Below are 19,697 nucleotides of genomic sequence, written 5' to 3' on the forward strand. Positions count from 1 at the left end.
CTGTTGCTAATCATCTTCCAAAAAGTCAAGTTTAGAAGTCGGTGTTCAAAAATATTACAAAGACGAGTGTTATGCCATTACAGTTCTTTATTTGTTTTTGAATCCACAATCTATACAAGTATTTACAAGGCATGAAAATGGATAACAGCACAAAATACAATTGAGGTATAAGCTAAGAGCACAGTATGTCATGTTTCAATAAATATAATTCAAAATTTGTAAACTAAGTGACCAGATAGATGCATCTTGTTTACTAAAACCATATAAAATATCTGTTAAATCTCACGTGAGGTAGAGGACAGTTTTGTGTGTCATGTAATGCAACCACAGCAACTCTAACAATAAGACTGTACATCATTGGCAAAGTATTAAAAATTGTTGAATGCACTGATCGTTTTTCACAGGCTTTTACAATGGTTTCAGAATAGTCATTCAACCTGTTGCCTTGAGCTAACACAGACTCTGGTTTTGCAGCTACTTTCTGTAATTTGAGATAATTATACTGGCATGTCAACATCAATACTTTCGAGAGAGAGTATGAAAACACAAGAACAGATTTTGTCAATCACAGAAAGCAACATAATGGCAACAAAATATTTTAGACCAGTCTTTTATTATTTCCTAGAATTAAATACAGTACAGCTGTGCTTTCCTTTAAGTGAGGTATCTATATTCGAAGGAAAAAAAAAATCAATTGATCTTGTTACATTTAACCATTTTTCAAATAGCAAAATTTTATACCATTTGTTTGCTGTGCTTGATGAAGTGCTTAAAACTAATTTTTCAAGCGTTTTCCAACTGAATCACTAACCCTGAAAAAAACAATTTTCTAAGTAATGGAGACACACCCCAAAATTCTCATGCATTTTGTAAGCAATAAAAGCTTTCACAAAAGCTAAAAAATTGATGTCTTTTTGAAATAGAAATATGCAACAAACAAAATTCTACAAGCTTTTTGTAATGAAAACTGATGAATACTCACTACAAATGTAATAAGCAAAATGAAAACTGAAATTTGCAGCTTTCTGCTGCTTACTACTGACAGCTTAAATAAAATTACTAAAGTATTGCAAGCACAGATTAACAGGTAGGTGTAATTACGTCTTTTGTCGACTTCGCCAGGTTATAGAAAACTCTGTTGTGTGGATTAATTACACGAATTAAGTGCAGAAAAAATACAAACTTGTTATCTTTACTGACAATCAAAATATATACTCTACAAACAAGTGAATCCTAGGAAGCTGACCATGACAACATTTCAAGGCCAACTTCATGACTAATGCTAGGTAAGTTTTCCAAAAATTTCATAACACATTCTAGCTATCCCCTCCCCCAATATAAAACAAGAATGTATGAATAAAACATTGTGACTTCTAAAATATGGGCCAAGACTTATTTTTTCAGGCCACCAGTAGCTTTATGCTCCCACTCAACCTTTCCTACTTCACTAATTGCATTATGCCTTTACTATATACAAATGATTTTACACCTAAGCTATCAATATATTAAATATAGAATAAAATTAGTTTAAGAATGTGAAACGTAACTACATTTATCTAAATACTCAAACTAAACGATACGCTTTACAAAAACTAAAACACAGACTTAGTTAAGTTTGGAGATTTAGGTAAAAATCTCTTTCGTCTAGGGATGCATGGCTACACCGCGAACAAGGGTGCTTTCAGACTGCCATAATTACAAGAGTTTTACTCTCTAAGCGATTTTTTTCTTGTTGACTGAAGTACACAAAGCATGTGAAAGTTCTCTTTTAAAAAAGTATAGGAGCAAACTAGATATTCACCTTGAATCCTACTGACTTTGTTCCAAAAGGTGCACTAGGCAACTCCGATCTTGGTCTAGGTATTTAATAATGCAACTTTCAAAATTATGGACAATTTTAGGATTTTTTCCTACAGGCTTTGTGTCACAACTATCTGGGAAAATGACTTCCTGCCTGAAAGATCAGCAAGCAATAACTGAAGGCAAAACAAATAATAATAAACAAAACAAGCATGCTATGGCTAAAAGCGAGGACCTAATGACAGAATTAGTTTCTACCATTAAGTGTGCACTGAAGTGAGGGCCCTTAAGTGTGCATTCCAAGTTCCTATATTAGGCTGTAAAATAAACCATTCAATATAACTAGCATAAGGTAGTGAAAAAAGGTCAACATATATTTGTTCTAGAACTGATACGGTATTATTTACAATTTACTAAAAAACTATCTTTCAAAGACTGTGAACACACAAAATCTATGGCACATTTATGTATACATTATTACTTAAAATCAGTATAAAATTAAGTCTACACATATGAAAATTATTTGTTATGTAAAGAGCCTGAAAGTAATATTTAAGAATTTTAAGAGGATTACAATAATTTAAAATGCATTCTAACTTCAGATTAACTAAATGGAATATTTACAAAGCTACTTTTAAAGTCATTTTAATAAATGTTCCATCAGCTTTTTCAGCCAGATGTTTTAAAACGATTAGAAGGCCTTATCTGCAGCTGGAATCGCTAAAACTTCATATAGCTGCTTGAGTTCTTGCAACAGTGAAAATATCAGTACAAACTATGGCCGCCAGCATTTGAATAGTCTACAGCATAGGCCAGTTAACAGCTGGTTGAGAGCTGGTTGAGGCACAGGAACCCGGGCTATACTAGTACTCCGCTGCAATTGCCACTGCTGAAAATCAACCGGTGGCACGAGGGGAAATTTGAGCAGAAGTCACGTAACATAGACAAGACCCAAATGGAAACGGAATATACAGTATTCTAATATAATAATCCCATGAGGATTCCATACATTCAACAGCTAAGCTATAAATACTGTGGTAAATTAGTTACTGCAGCTGTATTAAACAAGTCTGTATGGCCTTATCTACACTGGCAATCGAACAAGTCTGGTTCAAAACACTGATACTGAAAAGCAACTAGAAACGATATCTTTTGATCCTTTAACAATACCCGGATGAAACTTCTCAGTTTCCCAGGACGGTGTTTTCTTATTTGCTCATCTAGCTAACCCAATGCAGGTTCTGTCAATCAAGCCGGACTACTTCAAGCTCCATTCCCTAATAATCACACTTCTATCAACATTCTTGCCTACTCTCCCTACAGCCATGTATTTGGTGGTGGTTACAATAAAACATTCATTCTGTTTTTAAAGCAAGTGCTGCATATACAACCAGAACCATTTACAGTCAGCACCTTTCCTTCCAAACCACGCTGCAAAGAGAGGTTTTTTCCTTTTCATTGTTTTTAAAGCAAAAATTTGCAGATGGAGTTGAAGAAGGGAAAAATGTAATCTGGGTCTTCTTTTCTGATCAACACTGACAAAGAAAATTGTTTGGCATTTTTTCATTTAACTTGCTTTAATCGTCAGTGTAAATACGACACAGAGTTCATAAACAAAATTGTACACAGCTATAAAAGAATCATCCTGTGACTCCATGACATTTACCACCTCATTCCTCATTCAAAGATATGTGCAATTTTATCTTTCTCTGTGATACTCAGTCCTGTTATACCACTAAAAGAGAAACAAAAAAACCCTCAAAAGTTTCAGTTCTACTACTTCAGGAAAAAAAAAAAATCATTGTAGGCTTTTACTAGTGGTTTCATCCAAAATTAACTGAATTATTAAGAAAATAATAAACCTAAGTACCTCAAAACCAGAAGCTAAAGCCCAGGTTAAAATTATGTAGTGAAATACTAGAACTACTAAAATATTCCTAGTCACTGACATAATCAGCTAACATCTGTCAGCTGTATCAAACTTTTTGGAGAGAAGTGCAAAAAATTATTTCTTCATCCAACTTTGTAGTCATGCGCTTAATCCACTAGGAACCAGACTTCTGAAGTACTCAAACATTATATATACATAAAACAGTAATTCTGTACAATTACACATTTTCAAATGTTATAGCTTAACAAACATGCTGTATTTCTTAATCCATGGTAACATTACCATGCCATTCAAATACAGAGACTATCAAAATGATTTTCAAAGTGCCGTATCTCAGAATTTTATTTTTTAAGCTATTACCACAATGTCAGTTAAGGCTTGTTATATGTAAATGAAAGAAAAATCCACAAGTTGGCAAGAGGCTCAAAGTGTGGAGGCTTAGGGTACTAAAGAAATGACTACACATTTTTTAATAAATGCTTCTTGAAAGCATTAGTATCTGAAAGCCAGTTAAGCCAAGCTTTCTCGGTTTCTAGAAGGAAAAGCCCCACCTTTAAGCCTTTTCTTGATGTTTCTTTCATATCTACTATATAGAACAAACGAAAATATGTGAATTTTTCATTTCCAAAGATTCCACTGTAATTGTAAATTTTTTAATTTACAAGAAACCCCTAATGTTTTCTTCTTCCAGCACGGCAAGCAAATGCTGGCTCTAAAACTCTTTAGATTGATAATGAGTTGTTAAATAGAAAATAATGAAAAGATCAGCTTGACTTCACACAATGAAATTATGGGAAAAACTCACGCTGGTAAATCACTTTTGATGATCAATCATCTATCATTGTGGCAATTTTGAGTATTACCTTACAGATGAAAAGCTGCCTTTACTTTCCCCAGTTCGAGAACACATAATTCTCACTGAAACCCAACCTATTTTTGACCTTGAAGAATTCAGAATGGTTTTCATGTACTTTTACAACTGGCTGTGCAATTGATAGCAAAATAAAGGTCACCACATATATTTTAACAGACAATGTTAAAAGGTAGAGTCCTCAAGACTGCATTAGAAATAGACAAACTGGTCACTCTAAATCAAGAGTTTCGTATTTTTCATTGTTTGAGAAAAACACCAATACAAAGAAATGCAGATTTTCATTGGTTAGGAAAATCTAAAAATGCATACCTATCTCTATTTATTTATATATATGTATATCTTCATCTGGACTTGTCTGGGAAATAGAAATCTGTAGAGAATACTTTTTCTTATCGCACAGAAACTGCTCACAATTCATTAAAAACCAAAACACCCTGTTTGAAGGACGCAGTCATGCTTCCTCTTCCAATTTCTATTTTCCCTTCCCATTTTTTGAAGATTTCAAGATCTGTAGCTTCAATTCCTTTATCATCATCTCTAACTTTTCCCTTGCCTCTCGTTCTTGTCTCAGTTCGTCTTGAAGCTCTTGTCTATCTGCCTCTGCGTGATCCAATCTCAGTCGCAATTCTGCTAGCTGTAAAACAGAGAGGGAAGACATAGAGGCAGAGCAAATTTTAGCAAACTTACTTGTAAATGTCAACTATTCACTTCAAGATACCACTGATGACTGCCCTATGCATCAGATAGAAGTGTTCCAGTTCATCAGTATTTATCAGCTCATCATCTACAGTTATCAAGAATTATGCAGTTACCTACTACACCATTAGTAAACGACATCAATATGCAAAGTTGCATAAACATCACACTGTAATTAAAAAAAAAAAGGGAAATGCTTATTTCTAAATACATGTAAATTGCAGTTATATGAACTGCCGCACAAGACCATGTCAATAATCCATAAATCCGTCAGGAAGATTGTAATCGTGTCTGCATCAGACGTTTCACAAAGCCCAGAATAAATAGCACTTTTTTATTTCCCGGGTTTATTTCTCTTACCTGACAAAATATTACTTATTTCAAAGCTTGAATGCATTTCTAGAACAAACAAAACCATCAACACTGTTTTCTGATACCCTTTAGTAAAAATGAAACAGAATTACCAGAAATGACATTCAGAAAATCTTGAACATAACCACCTGTTCATTTATGGGTGTGTTCAAATACAAACATAAGTCCCAAATGTTTTTGTGAAGTATTTTGTGTTTAAACACAAAAATTAAATATCTTTTCATCTTTGAAGTGCAGTAAAACCCAGACTTGCTAGAGCGTCATCAAAACTTATTTACAGTGAAATCTGGAAACTTCTGATGAATTTTTCAAGTGTGGAAAAGTTACTGTCAAATTGCTTATAGATATACTACCAGCAGTTAAATCAGGGAGGAGACTAGAAACCAGTTATCTTCTCTACCATTGATTTAAGGAGTTATTTCTTACAAAAAGACCTTACTGAATCTAAAAAATTCATCTGCCTTTATAATGATAGGTATCTATCTGATCTAAATCATCACTGAGCATACATCTCACTGAAAATGAGGAAGACATGAGAATGAAAGAAGCAGGAGCATAGAGGATCGCAAGCATTGGTCAATTGCTATAAAGGGCAAAGGAACTGCTGTGCTGGTTTTACAGAAACATCACGTTCACTGGACCTTCATCTCCACTTGCATAATCAGAAATATTTAAACAGTTCTTTTTATAATCAGAAATATTTCAGCAGTTCTTAGACAGCACGAGGCTATTAATGAAAGTCTTCTGACTCCACTACTTTAAGTGAACTGTTGCAGTACGATAACGCTCACTGCCTGCATGTTGCAGCACGTACTACATAAGCACATCCCTGGCTGAGTTTTGATTTCCAGCTCTAAGGAAAGATTCCAGTACTGGTTATACTGCCCTATTGGGATTGACGGGGTAAAGCAACAATTAAACTACACAATTCAATAAAGAAGTCAAAAAGAGGGAGATACTTAGTGCATCTTCAGACAGGCCTAGAAAGAAGAACAGACATTTAAGCAAGTTGCAAATCCCAAATTATTAATTTTGTTTAATGTACAAAGAGGGTTCCTCCCTGTCCACAGTTCTCAGACAGAAAGGGCAGCCTGGGCAACTGCTTCAAGAAGACATCGCATTAAAGCTTTTTTTAAATGCTGTATACACAGCTTGGGGAAGTTACCTGTTGCCAGGACCTCTGTTTAACTCGGGTACTTCTGACAACTGCTTGGAACCTAGGGTCCAAAATCTATTCTAAGATGTGATAAATAGAGAAAAAGGTTCAAATTATGTGTTGCGAATAGCTCCACCACACAGGTAATAACAGAGTAAATTTTCATGCAAGGGACATATTTAGTTTTCAAAGTCTAACTTCAAAAGTATCAAGCAGTTTGCTTGGGGAACAATCTATGGTTTTTACCCTCTAAAGAAAGTAAACCACACAAGCCATATAAAACATGTTATACATGATTATCTTCATAAATTAGAACATGTTGTTACTTGCAGTAATAGGGCTTGTACCAGATGTTTAGTAAATCAGGCCTTAGTCAGAGAGGATTATTTCTGGCAGCAAAGTCTAGGAATCTGTGGAGTGGGATGTCATGAAATTAAATTCATGAGAAGGATTTATGATACTAGTCTCTGCCCTACTCCCCAAAAATACCAAAACCTGTCTCTCAAGTACTGCCTGTTTCTTAGTTTGAGACAGTGAGAACAGGAAATATACACAGCTATGATCAAATGACCACAAAGCTTTACCCAGCTTAAGTTTTAGATTTTGTTTACTTTAAAAAAACCTGTGAAGACTAGTTTTCTGTGACACAGTACAAAAGACATCAACTATACATTTAATCATAACTGCAACTGACTTTGTAAAGGGACATTCCAAGGCTCCCTTTGGCCTTAACTATATTTTTCCCACTGGAATGCACGAATAACCTCCAACATAAAGAAGCAATAGTCAAAGTTAAAAGGAAAGTGAAAGAAAAAATCTCCACAGGTTTTGACATATGAACCCAAGAGGCAGGAATGAGACAAAAATATGATTTTCATTTCCAAGAGAACTCTTGATCAACTGTTTTGATAGAGCACAGAAGGGGTCTCAATCAGATAGCACAGAGGATTCTACACCAAGAAACAGAGAAGCAAGGTATGCTACTAATCTGACAAATAGAGGGTTGAGAGGTTCAGATTTTTTTTTTTAACATAAAAGGAAGAAAGAGGAATAGCTTATTTCTGTAACTAAAATGAGAATGTTTAATTCTGTAACATGGGCAAGCTTATACACATTAAAAACACAATTTGTTTTAAATGGGGATGTAACAGACCTTATGTTCAAGATTAGTATTTCATAAATAATATCATTTGTTCCTGTAAGTTGCATTCTACCTCAGTCTCAATCAAGGAACAGGGAAATAAATATCGCTGTCACTGTGACCTGTTTTTATATTTGTCTATGGTATCAGAACAGACGGAGAAGATGAAACTTTAAGGTGGCTGAGCAATAGCTTCACAATTTCCTGATACACCAAATATGGTTTGGTTTGAAATGAACTTTCCCTTCTCACCTGGGCTGCATATTCAGCTTCTTTGTCTTTTTCTAAATTGGAGTCACAGCTACACTTTTGCTTCATCACTTGGTCCAGTTTCTTCTCCAAGTCTCTCTGCTCAAAATAAAATTCTTCCATCCTTTGAGCATGCTCTGTTTGCAAACATTCAAGTTCTTTTTGTAAATTCTGCTGCTCTTCAGTTAGCTCCTTCATAGCTTTAGAGTTGCTTAACATTTCCACTTCCTGTCAAGAAAAATCAGGATCACATACACCTTAGTTCTAAGACCAGAAAAGTAAAAAACTGAATTTAAATGTGTATCTAGAAACAGTGAGGTGAAAAAGAGCACATTTATCTACTGATAACAACAGCCTGATAATGGTATTTATCTACTTATCAATGACAGCCTGAAATTCTGCAGCAAGCATTTTAATTTTTAAGAAATTGTTTATACTTGCAAGTACATGGAGCTTCCAGAAACAGATTCACAACTTCCAGCACTGAACCTCAGAAAGCAGCAGCACTGATTTACTAAAATATACTTTGAAGATGCAAGAAGTGTATCATCAGAAAACAAAATAAATGTGTTTGATTTCTTTTTCCACTAGCATTTTGGCATTTTTTAAAGTCTTAAATTTTTTTAACTTATTTACAAGCTTTACCTCCAACAGGAGAATAACTTAAAAGTAGCAGCTCTAAGGCCCTATCTGAGCTCATAGATTCTGAGCTTAACATTAAATAAACTACAATAAAATATCTGGTCTATGAATGTAAGAAGCAAAACCAGTATTTACCTTAATTAAGAAAACAGAAATGAGTGTAAGTGAACACCAGCTTTTAATGTCATCCATTACTAAAAGACTAATAAAATCCCCCTAAAAACAAGAGCTTATCAAACAGAAATAGGAAGGTGGTATTCTTCTTTTATACAGGGCAGTGATAAGACCACTCCTAGCATATTGATGTCTGCATCTCTAAAAGCCTGAAAACTGCGAAATTTTGGAGGACTTAAACTATATTTGCCAAAATACTTAAATTTTTGGAAAACACTTTGAACTGAAATAAGTCGTTTTAATTTGGATAAAAGAAAAGAAGCAGCTGCTTGAACACAGTAGTTGCAAACTGAAAATTCACCAATTATTAGTGGACTTGAACCTAATGAGCATAAGGGATATTAAAGAGTTGGTGCTGGATTCAAGCTAGGGGGACAAGTGTGTTTTGGTGTTTCTAAATGAATGTAATCTGTGATACTGATTCTAGAACCAGCACGCTAACTGATGTCAAAATTGAAATGCACTCAGATTGGCACTGTACCATTTGAAGCTGCTGTTTCCTCCGCAAAATAATATTTAGTTTTTCTTGCTGTTTGATGTAGGTTTTCATTACTTCTTCCATGATCCTTCCCTTGTCATCTTCACAACTGATGTCCTTCATGAGAGTGGGGGACAAGGTTCGCACATCACTACCTACTTCAACACGGCTAGAGTCTCTAGGGATTTTGGAAGAAACACGTTCAGATTTTCCACCTCTTGAAGAACGAGTTGACACAGGTGGATCTATAGAGAAAAAAAGAACACAGCATAATAATCACAGAAAATTAAACTTCCAGAGTGAAAAAAATGCAAAGAAAACTGAAGATTAGAAAAAGATCCAAAGAATTTTTGGAAAACTGAAGTGACATCACAAAATACTAGCTTGGTGTTGAGCTTTCCAAAATGATATGGTATAAAAAATGAAAAGACTTCAACGTCATTTTCACTACTCACCTAAACGTTTATGCTGCTCCACGCCAGTTTTCAAGTCAATTTTTTCCTGTTCTTCGAGAGAAAGCTCTGGATAGGAAGCAGCTTTTTTGTGCTTTCCACTACTGAGCTTCTTCTCTGACTGTCCAGGTGAGGATTTAATTACTTCTGAAGCTTTGACTGTTGTTTTTGCAACATCCTTATATTGTGATGCAAGAGATACATTTGGGGCCACCACTTTATCACACATATAAAGGTAGTAACTGAAACAGTAAAATTAAGAATGAAAGGTAAGGCATAATAAATGATGACTGGTAGAGAGCAGTTTAATTTAATGTGATTTCAAACTATAAAAGCTTCAATGAAAAATAAGCATGCCCTTTTTATATTTTTCCTATGCAAAAGAAATCCTAACGATCCACTTAATAATCTTTACTGAGTAGATGTATCTAGATAAGGTTTTGAGGCTAACAAGAGGACTTTCCAAACATGGCTGATTAAAAAAATCATATAGAAAATCATATGAAATCTTCATTTAAATGCAAAGAGTGAAATTAGAATGCTCCTGAATCCAGACTCTCTAGCATTTCCATAATCCTTATATTAGCAGTGGAGGATGGGGGAAGCGATCAGTGTAGTGGGAATGAGCCTATCACTCTTTAAAAAGCAAAGCTGTGCACTGACAGCGCTGGGGCATGTCTGACACCAGTGATGGACCTTCTTTCCCACATATACTGAGAGATCCCTCTGGATTTTCAGAGCTCCTGGACTCCTGGGAGCATCCTTCTGTACCGCCCTAACCTAGCCACTCAGCTTTTGTCTAGTACAGAGGGAAAAGACTGCCAAATGTGTTAAGGTCAGTGCCAAGAGAATCAGTGTCGCAATGCCAGAGTTAACATTGCTGTCTTCAATACTTTCCCTTCTCACAGTTCTGAAGGAAGGCACCAACAGAAACAGCAAACTGAGGGCCCATCACAGAAGTTCCACCATTCACGTGTTTGTGTGGGAACTAGTTTGATGTGTGTGCGTTGCTTTGAGTCTGATCTCACCCATCTACAGTAAATGCAGAACCACTCGGGGATGAGGGTAAGAGGTACGTCAAGAAAAATTGTTTCCCTTGTTGATGCAGATGACAAACTCTGTACTGTGTTGAGGAAACGCACTTGGTTTCTAAACCCAGGAAACTAATCAACAGACAATTCGTCTGTAGCCATTACTCCGGTGTGGAAGAAAGCCTTCAAACACCTTTTAAAAGTCTTTTTTGAAAGGAAATTAAGTTGCACTCATGGTAAATAGGCCCTATGCAGCTTTCCACATGCACGCATTGTATTATAATATGACAGATTAAAAATTATCTTCTGTCATTTCTACTCTGAAAAGGGAAACTGTAATTACATTTCAATTGTATTGCCTACTGAAGAACACTCATAGATCACAGCTTGAGTCCTGTACCAAAAACCACTCACAAGCAGTTCATTAATATTTACACGAAAAAATGCATAAAAAGTTAGGGTTCAATTATTGCTCTGCTATCCCTGAGAGTTCTCCTAACAGTTCATGTTGCAAGTATATTTTTTTCAGTTTGAATTATTTTTAAATATCCAGAAGTATATAAATACCTGTACATACAGTGCTTAGAGATCTACACAGGAAATTCAGTTACCTGGGATGGAAAAAGGAGGGTGGTTGAGGATCAGTTTCTGCTTCTTGCTTTATAACTGGATACCACTGCGATAAGTCCAGGCTCTGCTGTGAATCTGCCTAAAGGAAAAAAAGTAAATTGCTAATTGGAAGATGGATAAAAGCTATTTACATTTTCATAAAAGCTCCCCTGTGGAACTGCATTTACACTGTTAATACATACACACCAGAGAAAGTGGGGTAGCGAAAAATAGGGTCTCTTTAGCAGAGATGCAGGGTGATGCAAGCCACAGAAGTTTCTTCGGTCTCCAATTTCCCATTACGGGCAAAGTAGCAATGAAATGAAAAGAAAATCTCTTTACAAACCTATATAAAAGCTCTGCTGAGTTTCCAGAACTCTGCCAGAGGCATACTAGAAATGGGAGACACAGAAAGCAGAAACTAGGATTCTCAAAAGGTTGTAGGAGCCTCTTGCAATAAAGTATCCACAGCACCTACCAGGTACTTTATTACAAAACAAAAACTGAATAAATTGGAACAATTACTGGTGTGCCAGACACAGAACTTTCTTCAGTTGTCACGAAGTTTTATTACAGGAGTGTGCAAAGCTGCTGCAGTAACATGACAACTCCATTCCCTTTGCAGTAACAAACAAAACTAATTCAAGTGCATCAGAATATATAATCTTAAAAAACTTCTGTTATTCTGTATTTGGATAGCAATTCTTGTTCTGTTTGTTGTCTCAAGTAATATTTTTGGAATTACTCTTTAGTCAAAGTTACTGGTGATACTTCATGCGCCACTGCAAAGTTACTATTAATTTCAAGTGAAAGGTGTCTTGTCATGCATTTAAACAAGACTCATGGCTAAGAAATTGGTTCTTAATTTCATTGTATTAAAATAGCCTTGGGAAGTGGGTTTTTGGGTAAGGTGTGGTTGGTTGACCCCAGCCAGCAGCCAAGCACCTACGCAGCCGCTCCCTCACCACCACCCCCAGGGGGATGGGGACAAAGCAAGAAAACTTTTGGGTCAAAAGAAAGACAGTTTAATAGGTGAAAGAACACAAAAAAACCCCCAAGTGAAGCAAAGGATGTTGCTCACCACCTCCCACAGGCACACTGATGCCCAGTCAGTCTCCAAACAACACCCACCTTGGATGCCCAAACCCCCTTCCTTCTCCTTCTATTTTAATTTTTTATTGCTGAGCATACACCCTACTGTACCGACAGCTTCATTTCATTCTAACATCTTCACAATTCTTTGTGTACAAGATATAGTATCAGAAAAGTTTATATTTACACACCCTAAAATAAACGTCACAGAACTTCATCTCTGGCAGTTAAGAGAGTACCCAGTTACACACATGTGGCTTGTACCAAGGTCTGCAGAATCAAATGCCACTTGGCCATGAGAAAGACCAAATCCCACCTACAATATTCTGGTCAAAACTTCCAGCTCCCTAAATTCAGCTCTAGAAATGAAACTGAAATTTAACTCCACCCCTGCAGTTCCTCAGATCAGTTCCAACGCAGATAGAAAGGAGGGAGGGCGCAAGTAAGCTAAACTCCAGAACAGTGAATTCATAACCAAGCCTTTAAATAATAAAGATTTGAAATACAGCGAATAATCCCTAGAAAAATTGCCTCATCCTTACACTTGTCAAATTTCTTCTACTTACTCAGATCATTCTAGTAATTTAAATAATGTACATATATTCTTCTACTTATACTGCAGCTAGTATACAGTAATCCCATTTTAACTTCTGAATCACATCTTGTCCATGTTTTAGAACTCACATTTTAAATTTACATATGAAATTATCTATCAGGTAATCTCTATTTTCAAGTTATTAGGTCAGATTTTTACATTCCCACCTATTTCAAATGGAAACTGACTTTACTGTCTATCCATTAGTGTGCATTTTGCAAATGAATTTCATAACATGCAATCAAATTTTTACTTAGGAAAGAAAATGAACAGTAGCCATAAATAAACATGAATTCTTTTTCTAACGTGATTCTTCCCTCATCATCCAGGTTAATAAAATAGAGATAAAGAATCTACTTCAATATATATCTGTACATTTCATTACCTAACAATCTGTTTAGTTTAGATTCTCATAAGTAATTCTGTAAACACAATATATCCAAGTTGAATTGAATGACTTTCACCTAAACTGTTTGAAAGGGCTACATGAAAAATGTCTTATTTTTCTTCTAAGCTAGTTGTACAAAGCTGTTCTTTAAGGAAAAAAAAAATATAGATAAGTAGTGGTTTCAGCCTAATCATTAAGCCAGTAGTTTTAGCATAGATGGGATTTACGAAATGTTAACACTCCACATTGCGAGCTTTTCCCCACACACCGTGACCAACTCAAGGAATTAGTCTGAGAAACAAGGCAAAGTTTTAGCGCAGAGCGATTATCAGAAACCGTCACAAAGTCAAAGGGAATGAGGATTCGACGGCGCAGAGATCAGCACAGACTTAGCGACAGCTGTTCCATGAGGAGCAGGTGGATGTTACACTGCAGTCTAGAACTCAACAGAAAATGAAAAACTCGGTGACAATCAAATATACAGCTTACAGCTTTCTTACTAGCAGAAAGAACAGAAAAGAATTAACCTTGGGAGTACACTGTCTGCTCTTAAAATACTGAAAGCAAAAGTATTTGCACTGTGAGGTGAATAAACTCAGAGTGAAACACTAAGGAGAAAGGCAAGGCACAGGATCTAGGATGCTCTAAAGACTATGGGATTTAATTCATCATTTATTATTACTGGATGGACTAACACCTAGCCAAGGGCAACTGTTCTTTGTGGGCCATCCAAGATAACCTCAAAGATGCGCCAGCACTTCCGAGGACTGACTCAGCAAAGGCGGTAAGAAACAAATGGAAAATCCTGCAAATAAATTTCCCTAGGAGCATAACAAAAGGTAATGTCTACACGTTGCACCTAACACCTCTCTCACACCACAGAAATGAGGGCAAAAAGATGACAGAAGCAGCCCAAGCTTCCCCAGGACAAGGAAACAGAGGCCGTGCTCCAACAATCCCCTATTACTAAACTCTTATACTCTTTTGTACTTCCCAGATGAATATCCATGAGACAACAACAACAAAAAAAGCACCCTCCCCCACCATTTTATCTTTGTTCAAGTTTTCACAGTTTCTCTCTCGTTCTCATTTCATATGCTGCTCTGTAAGAAAGAACTATACAGGTCTGCAACGGAAGACTCCAGAAAGTTTTTGTATTTCATTGGCACCAGTCCAGTCCAAATTACTGTTACTGCTATTTTCAGCTGTTTTTTTCAGCTGTACACATGAAACTGAAAGATCTCATGGTCTGAAAGCTGCTACTGTGAAAAGGGAAGCAGTATGATAGGTATGAATATGGAAGACTATTTCCACTGATGCATCCACCATACTATAGTTTATCCTTGCAATGCCAGTGTAGGTAATGAAGACTGCCTTTATCAGATGAAAAGCAAAGTGTCCGTGCTATGAACTCACCTGCATCTTCAACTAACTCAGCACATGGAAGCACGCCATATTGTAGACTTTCACGGAAATTTTCTGCTAAAATCCCTCACTGTAGGCTCTCATAACTGTAAAAATACCTGTTACTACAGTAAGCCTTTCTGCAATACGAACTTTTCAGAAGTTTATGCTGAAAGGTGTCAACTTGCAGCATATACCTTTTTGGGCTCAACCATCTGGCCTGCTCTTGCTGCTATTTTGAAATCCACCACAGAACATCCAACAAGCAAAATGGATATATAATCAAACCAGTAGCCAAACAGACATGTAAATGCCAAATACACTGAAAAGAAACATAATGGTGGGGTAGGAACCATTTAAAAACTGTTTAAGTTTAAATTATATCCAAAAAATTGTACCTTCTATGAATGGAAACTTCTATGATGTTCAGTATTTATCTGATGCTTGTCTTATTATTTAAAGAAGCAGCCCTCTAAGGGAAAAATAAGCTCTGTATTTTTGAACCACAGCGCAGACTTGCAGCAGTATTTTAGGAAAAAATACAACATCTATTATTAACCATTGTCAAGATACCGGCCTACAGCTCATTACTTGGGCTGCTTAAAACCCCCTTTTTGGCATATTTATACAACTGGTTTAAACAGAGAGCTATTGCTGAACAAGCAGACTTTGGGCTTCTAAACAGCAACTTATCAATGCACCATTATCCTACATGCAAAGTCATGAGCTGGGTGGTTAGCAAGCCAGGTTGCCACATACCGCACGTGTGTGTGCGGGAGTAAAAACAACAAATGAAGAATTAATTTGCAATACTTGATTTTCAAGCTCCTTTCTGCTTTGCTCAGCTGCTGCAACACACGCCGCATAAAACATACTCAGAGGTCAAATGGGAGAATGAAAATTTCCACAATAGCTCTGAATTTTCCAGAGACTGCATACTTTAGAACTGAACAAGAACCAACAAAGCCAAACCAGCTCGAATGAAGTTACTTGCAGCCCAAAGAGGAAAGAAATTACTGCACCTTTTGATGAGAAAAGTATTTCCATGGTGAAGCTCTCTCACAAATTTAACTCAGGCTTGATTTGACAAGCATTCTCACTTACAAAAGGCAAGCAATGCACTTCCAAAACAAGTATCTGCGTGTGAGCAGAAAGAGATTTGGGAGTTTTACAAGAGTAGGTGAACTTACTTTGGACCGAGTTCTTTTCTGATTTTTCTCGCTAAATTTCTCCTTCATTTCCTCCAAGAGATGCTTCAGCTCCCGCTCCTCCGACGTCCCTAAGTATTTTTGGTTAATATGCAGGTAGCAGTGCCACTTGGCCGATTCAAATCCCCAGTGGCAGGTCCTCTTGTCCGGGGATCTGTGCGAATGCATCACAAACGTCTGGGGCGAGAACATCCCGTAGCACTCCAAACACTGGATACACGGGTCATCCGGCGCAAGGTAGAACTGAGGCGCAAACAACCCCTGGCACTTGCCCAGGCACTCATGCTCTACTTCAAAGGCACTGCCAGTCTCTTTCAACTGGGCCAAGGTGTTCTTACCAGGGAGAAAACTGCTGTTTTGTGGAAAAGTGCGAGGACGTAGTAAAGCATTGCATAGTCTCTGAGCATCGGTCAGTGTAATTAGCCCACAGGACGGAGCGTTAAATGGAAGAATTCCCAAAACCTTCAGAATGTGAAGCTGGTCGGAAGTGCACCTCGAGCAGTATATATACAGTTCGTCACACACCGTATTGATCTGTTGCAGTGAAAAGTCTCGAAGCACTGAATTCAACACTTGAGGCAGGCAGAGTCTCTTTTCTCCTCCAACTTTGAAACAGGAGATAGATTCCCCCTCCAGCATAGTCTGGGTGAGTTCTGTAGAGCTGTCCGGAGGAATGAGCAGCGGACCAGAAAGTATTTGTGGTGATGGAAGAGGCAAGAAGACAGAGGGTGACATACTTTCCTGGGAATAACGAGCTGAAAAAGCTGCCGGTCCACCCAGTGAACTCTGGCTGCTTAGGTGGAACTGTGCCAACGTGTGCTTCAAACCTGGATTTAAATTCAAAGGCTCAGATAGGGAAGTACTGTTTGGCTTGGCAGTTTCCCCGTCAGCCTCCGCAGGAGTTTCGTCATATTCGTCCAAGTTTTCCTTCTTTATTGTTGGCAATTTATTTATTACAACTCGTACTTTGCTATTTACATGCATTTCTGTCATTGCTTTTTTTAACGGAGGACTCCCATCCTCTTGGATCCCACTCCTTTTTTGGTCTGAAACTAGACCTAGAGGGAAGTTTATTTGTGGGCTTTCCATTGCTAAACACCAGAACTTTAATTAACTAAGTCTTGAATGTGCATTCTCCTGCTTGTTCATATAAAAAACAATTCTGAGTGATCTTGACTACCTTGGCTACACCAAGCTTTGCGCTCCTTTCAGTAAAATGTTACTTCTTCAGCCTCCAACAGTAAAAACTGTAACCCATTTTGCATGTAATACCATAAAATTAATAACAGAGGTCCCACAAATTTTTGTTTTATAGTTTTTTCAGTTTTCCAATATAAAAAACCCACTGCAATACGTATACAAAAGGCTCTTCTTCATACCCTACCCACTATTTTATACAGTAGTCTTGTACAGCCATTTAGTAAAAAACAATGCATTGATGCAAGAGCGTCCATTCCTTGACCATTTTTTTTCCTTTAAAAAATAGATTGTCTTTTCAAATAAGTCTCTATTTAAATATTAAAATAGAAAAATGGCCTCAGTTTGAAGAACACGGATCTTAATGCAACTGATCCAAAACGCAGCTTTAAGTCGTATGAAAATTTTATTCAGCACTTTCAGTTCTTGGAGATCAAACACAATCTTAAGGGCTTGCTTTACTGCGCTGCCAACTTTATGATTTCACCACCACCGTGAGAGTTACTATGGCAGTTCACAAATAAATCCCCAAATTAAAGGCTGATCCAGATCACCCTAGAACGTCCCTAGAGAGTCACCTTTCGCACAGATGTCACTGGTGTGTGTCAGAATTTTCCCACCCCGAGTTATTAGTAATAGAGGTAAGATCCAGGCCACCGGCTAAATTCATGTCTTGTGCTAACACAGAGTCTTTCCAGATAACCTGCGAGAAGAGAAAGAGGTCAGTCCTATGCAATGCCGAAACGTGAGTTTGCTGTGCCGAAGGAGGGATGCGTTTCCCCATTAATTACGAAACAGCAGCGCGCAGGGCGCTCTCCTTTAGAACCGTAAGCCCCACGACAAGCCCTGGCAGATGGGTGAAGCTGGCAGCAGCGGGCAACTCCCGAAGCGCCGCATCCACCGCCCGGCGAGCCGCGGGCGGGCGGGGGGCGGCACCGGAGCGGCTCTCCCGCGGCGTGCGCACCCGGCAAGGACGGGCTCTCCGGGAAGAGAGAGACGAGGGCCGCTGCCCAGCCCCTCCGCCCGGGAACCGGCCCCTCGCCCCGCAGCCTCTTCCCGGAAGGGCCCGGGACGCCGCAACCCGCCGCTCGCACCCTCCCTCCCGCGCCCGTGACTCACCTCACCCCGCCGGCACCGCTCCGGGCAGGGCTCGCCCCCTCCCCTCCCCCCCTCGCCGCCTGGCTCGCCCCTCCGCCCTGCCCGGCTGCCCGGGGCCGCACCCCGCCGCCCCCCCACCGCCGCCTCCGCGCTCCGCCAGCCCGCACCCCCATTCTCCCAGCCCCGCCGCCGCTCCCTGCCCCCGGGGACGGCGCGCCCCTCCCCCGCCTCAGCCCCATCCCCCCCTCAGGCGCTCCCGCCCCTCCCCCGCCGTGGGGACGGCCGCGTCCCCTCCCCCACAGGCTCCCTCCCGGTAACCCCCCCCCCCGCCCCCCGGTACCCCGGTACCCCGGCTCCTCACCCGGCGCCGCGGGGGCTCCGGCAGCCTGGGGAGCGGAACAGGCTCCGCGCACGCACCGCCCACCCGTGACCTCACTGCGGAGACGGCGGCGGCGGCGGAGGCAGCCACGGAGACGGCGGCGGCGGCGCGCGGGCACGAACCCGCCGGCGGCGCGCGCCGCCCCCGCCCCCTCCCGCCGCCGCTGCCGCCGCCGCAGCCCCGCCCACTGTCTGGGGCAGCGGCGGGAGCGGCCGCCCCTCCCCCGCCGCCTCAGCGCCGGGAAACCCTCCCCCAGCCCCCCCGGAAAAGGGAGCGGGGGGGGAGACAGAAACCCACAGGGGGGGGGGAAAAAAAAAAAAAAAAAAAGTGTTATTTCTGGTCGTCCTCTCGCCGCCTCTCCTCAGCCCACACGGGTCAGACCCGCCGCCGTTAGAGCCCGAGGGGCCGGGAGAGGCGGCCCGCAGCGGCGGGGAGCGCCCAGGCGGCGCCGCTGCTGGGGTCGGCGAGGAGCTGAAGGGGGGGCCCGGAGCGGGAGCTGGGGCGGGTGAGAGCAGCCATGGCAGAAAGGAGCCAAGCGGGAGCGCAGGCAGCAGCCGCGGCGGGAGAGAAGGGAGCGGGCCCCGACTCTGAGAGGGAGCTGTCAGGCGTACGGCTCCCCTGAGGGGCAGCAGCCAGCGTCCCTCAGCGAGGGCCCCTCTGCGACTGTCCCTCGGCGACTGGGCCTCAGGGAGGGTCCCTCCACAACTGTCCCTCAGGAAGGGCCCCTCAGCGATTGTCCCTCAGGGAGGGTCCCTGAGCAAGAGTCCCTCA

General features: G+C 39.9%; 1 protein-coding gene across 1 annotated transcript; it reads right to left on the reverse strand.

The window, feature by feature from the left end:
* Window positions 1-69: 69 nt before the first annotated feature.
* SKIL (SKI like proto-oncogene) lies at window positions 70-19,038 on the reverse strand. The gene is made up of 7 exons (XM_074834282.1): window positions 18,909-19,038; window positions 16,235-18,152; window positions 11,568-11,665; window positions 9,929-10,167; window positions 9,477-9,718; window positions 8,183-8,407; window positions 70-5,199 (listed from the first exon to the last, which is right to left on the reverse strand). The coding sequence occupies exons 2-7, from the start codon at window positions 17,339-17,341 to the stop codon at window positions 5,038-5,040; spliced, it is 2,073 nt and encodes a 690-aa protein (XP_074690383.1). The 5' UTR covers window positions 17,342-18,152; window positions 18,909-19,038; the 3' UTR covers window positions 70-5,037.
* Window positions 19,039-19,697: the final 659 nt, after the last annotated feature.

The sequence above is a fragment of the Strix aluco genome, chromosome 9 (genome assembly GCF_031877795.1).
Source record: "Strix aluco isolate bStrAlu1 chromosome 9, bStrAlu1.hap1, whole genome shotgun sequence".
Lineage (NCBI taxonomy): Eukaryota > Metazoa > Chordata > Aves > Strigiformes > Strigidae > Strix > Strix aluco.

Excerpts from the sequence above, each read along its gene's own strand:
- SKIL (XM_074834282.1), bottom strand. The coding sequence starts at position 17,341 with ATGGAAAGCCCACAAATAAACTTCCCTCTAGGTCTAGTTTCAGACCAA. Across the intron at positions 11,666-16,234 it reads AGAAAAGAACTCGGTCCAAA|GCAGATTCACAGCAGAGCCT; the intron begins GTAAGTTCACCT and ends TTTTTCCTTTAG. Across the intron at positions 9,719-9,928 it reads GGAGCAGCATAAACGTTTAG|ATCCACCTGTGTCAACTCGT; the intron begins GTGAGTAGTGAA and ends TTTTCTCTATAG.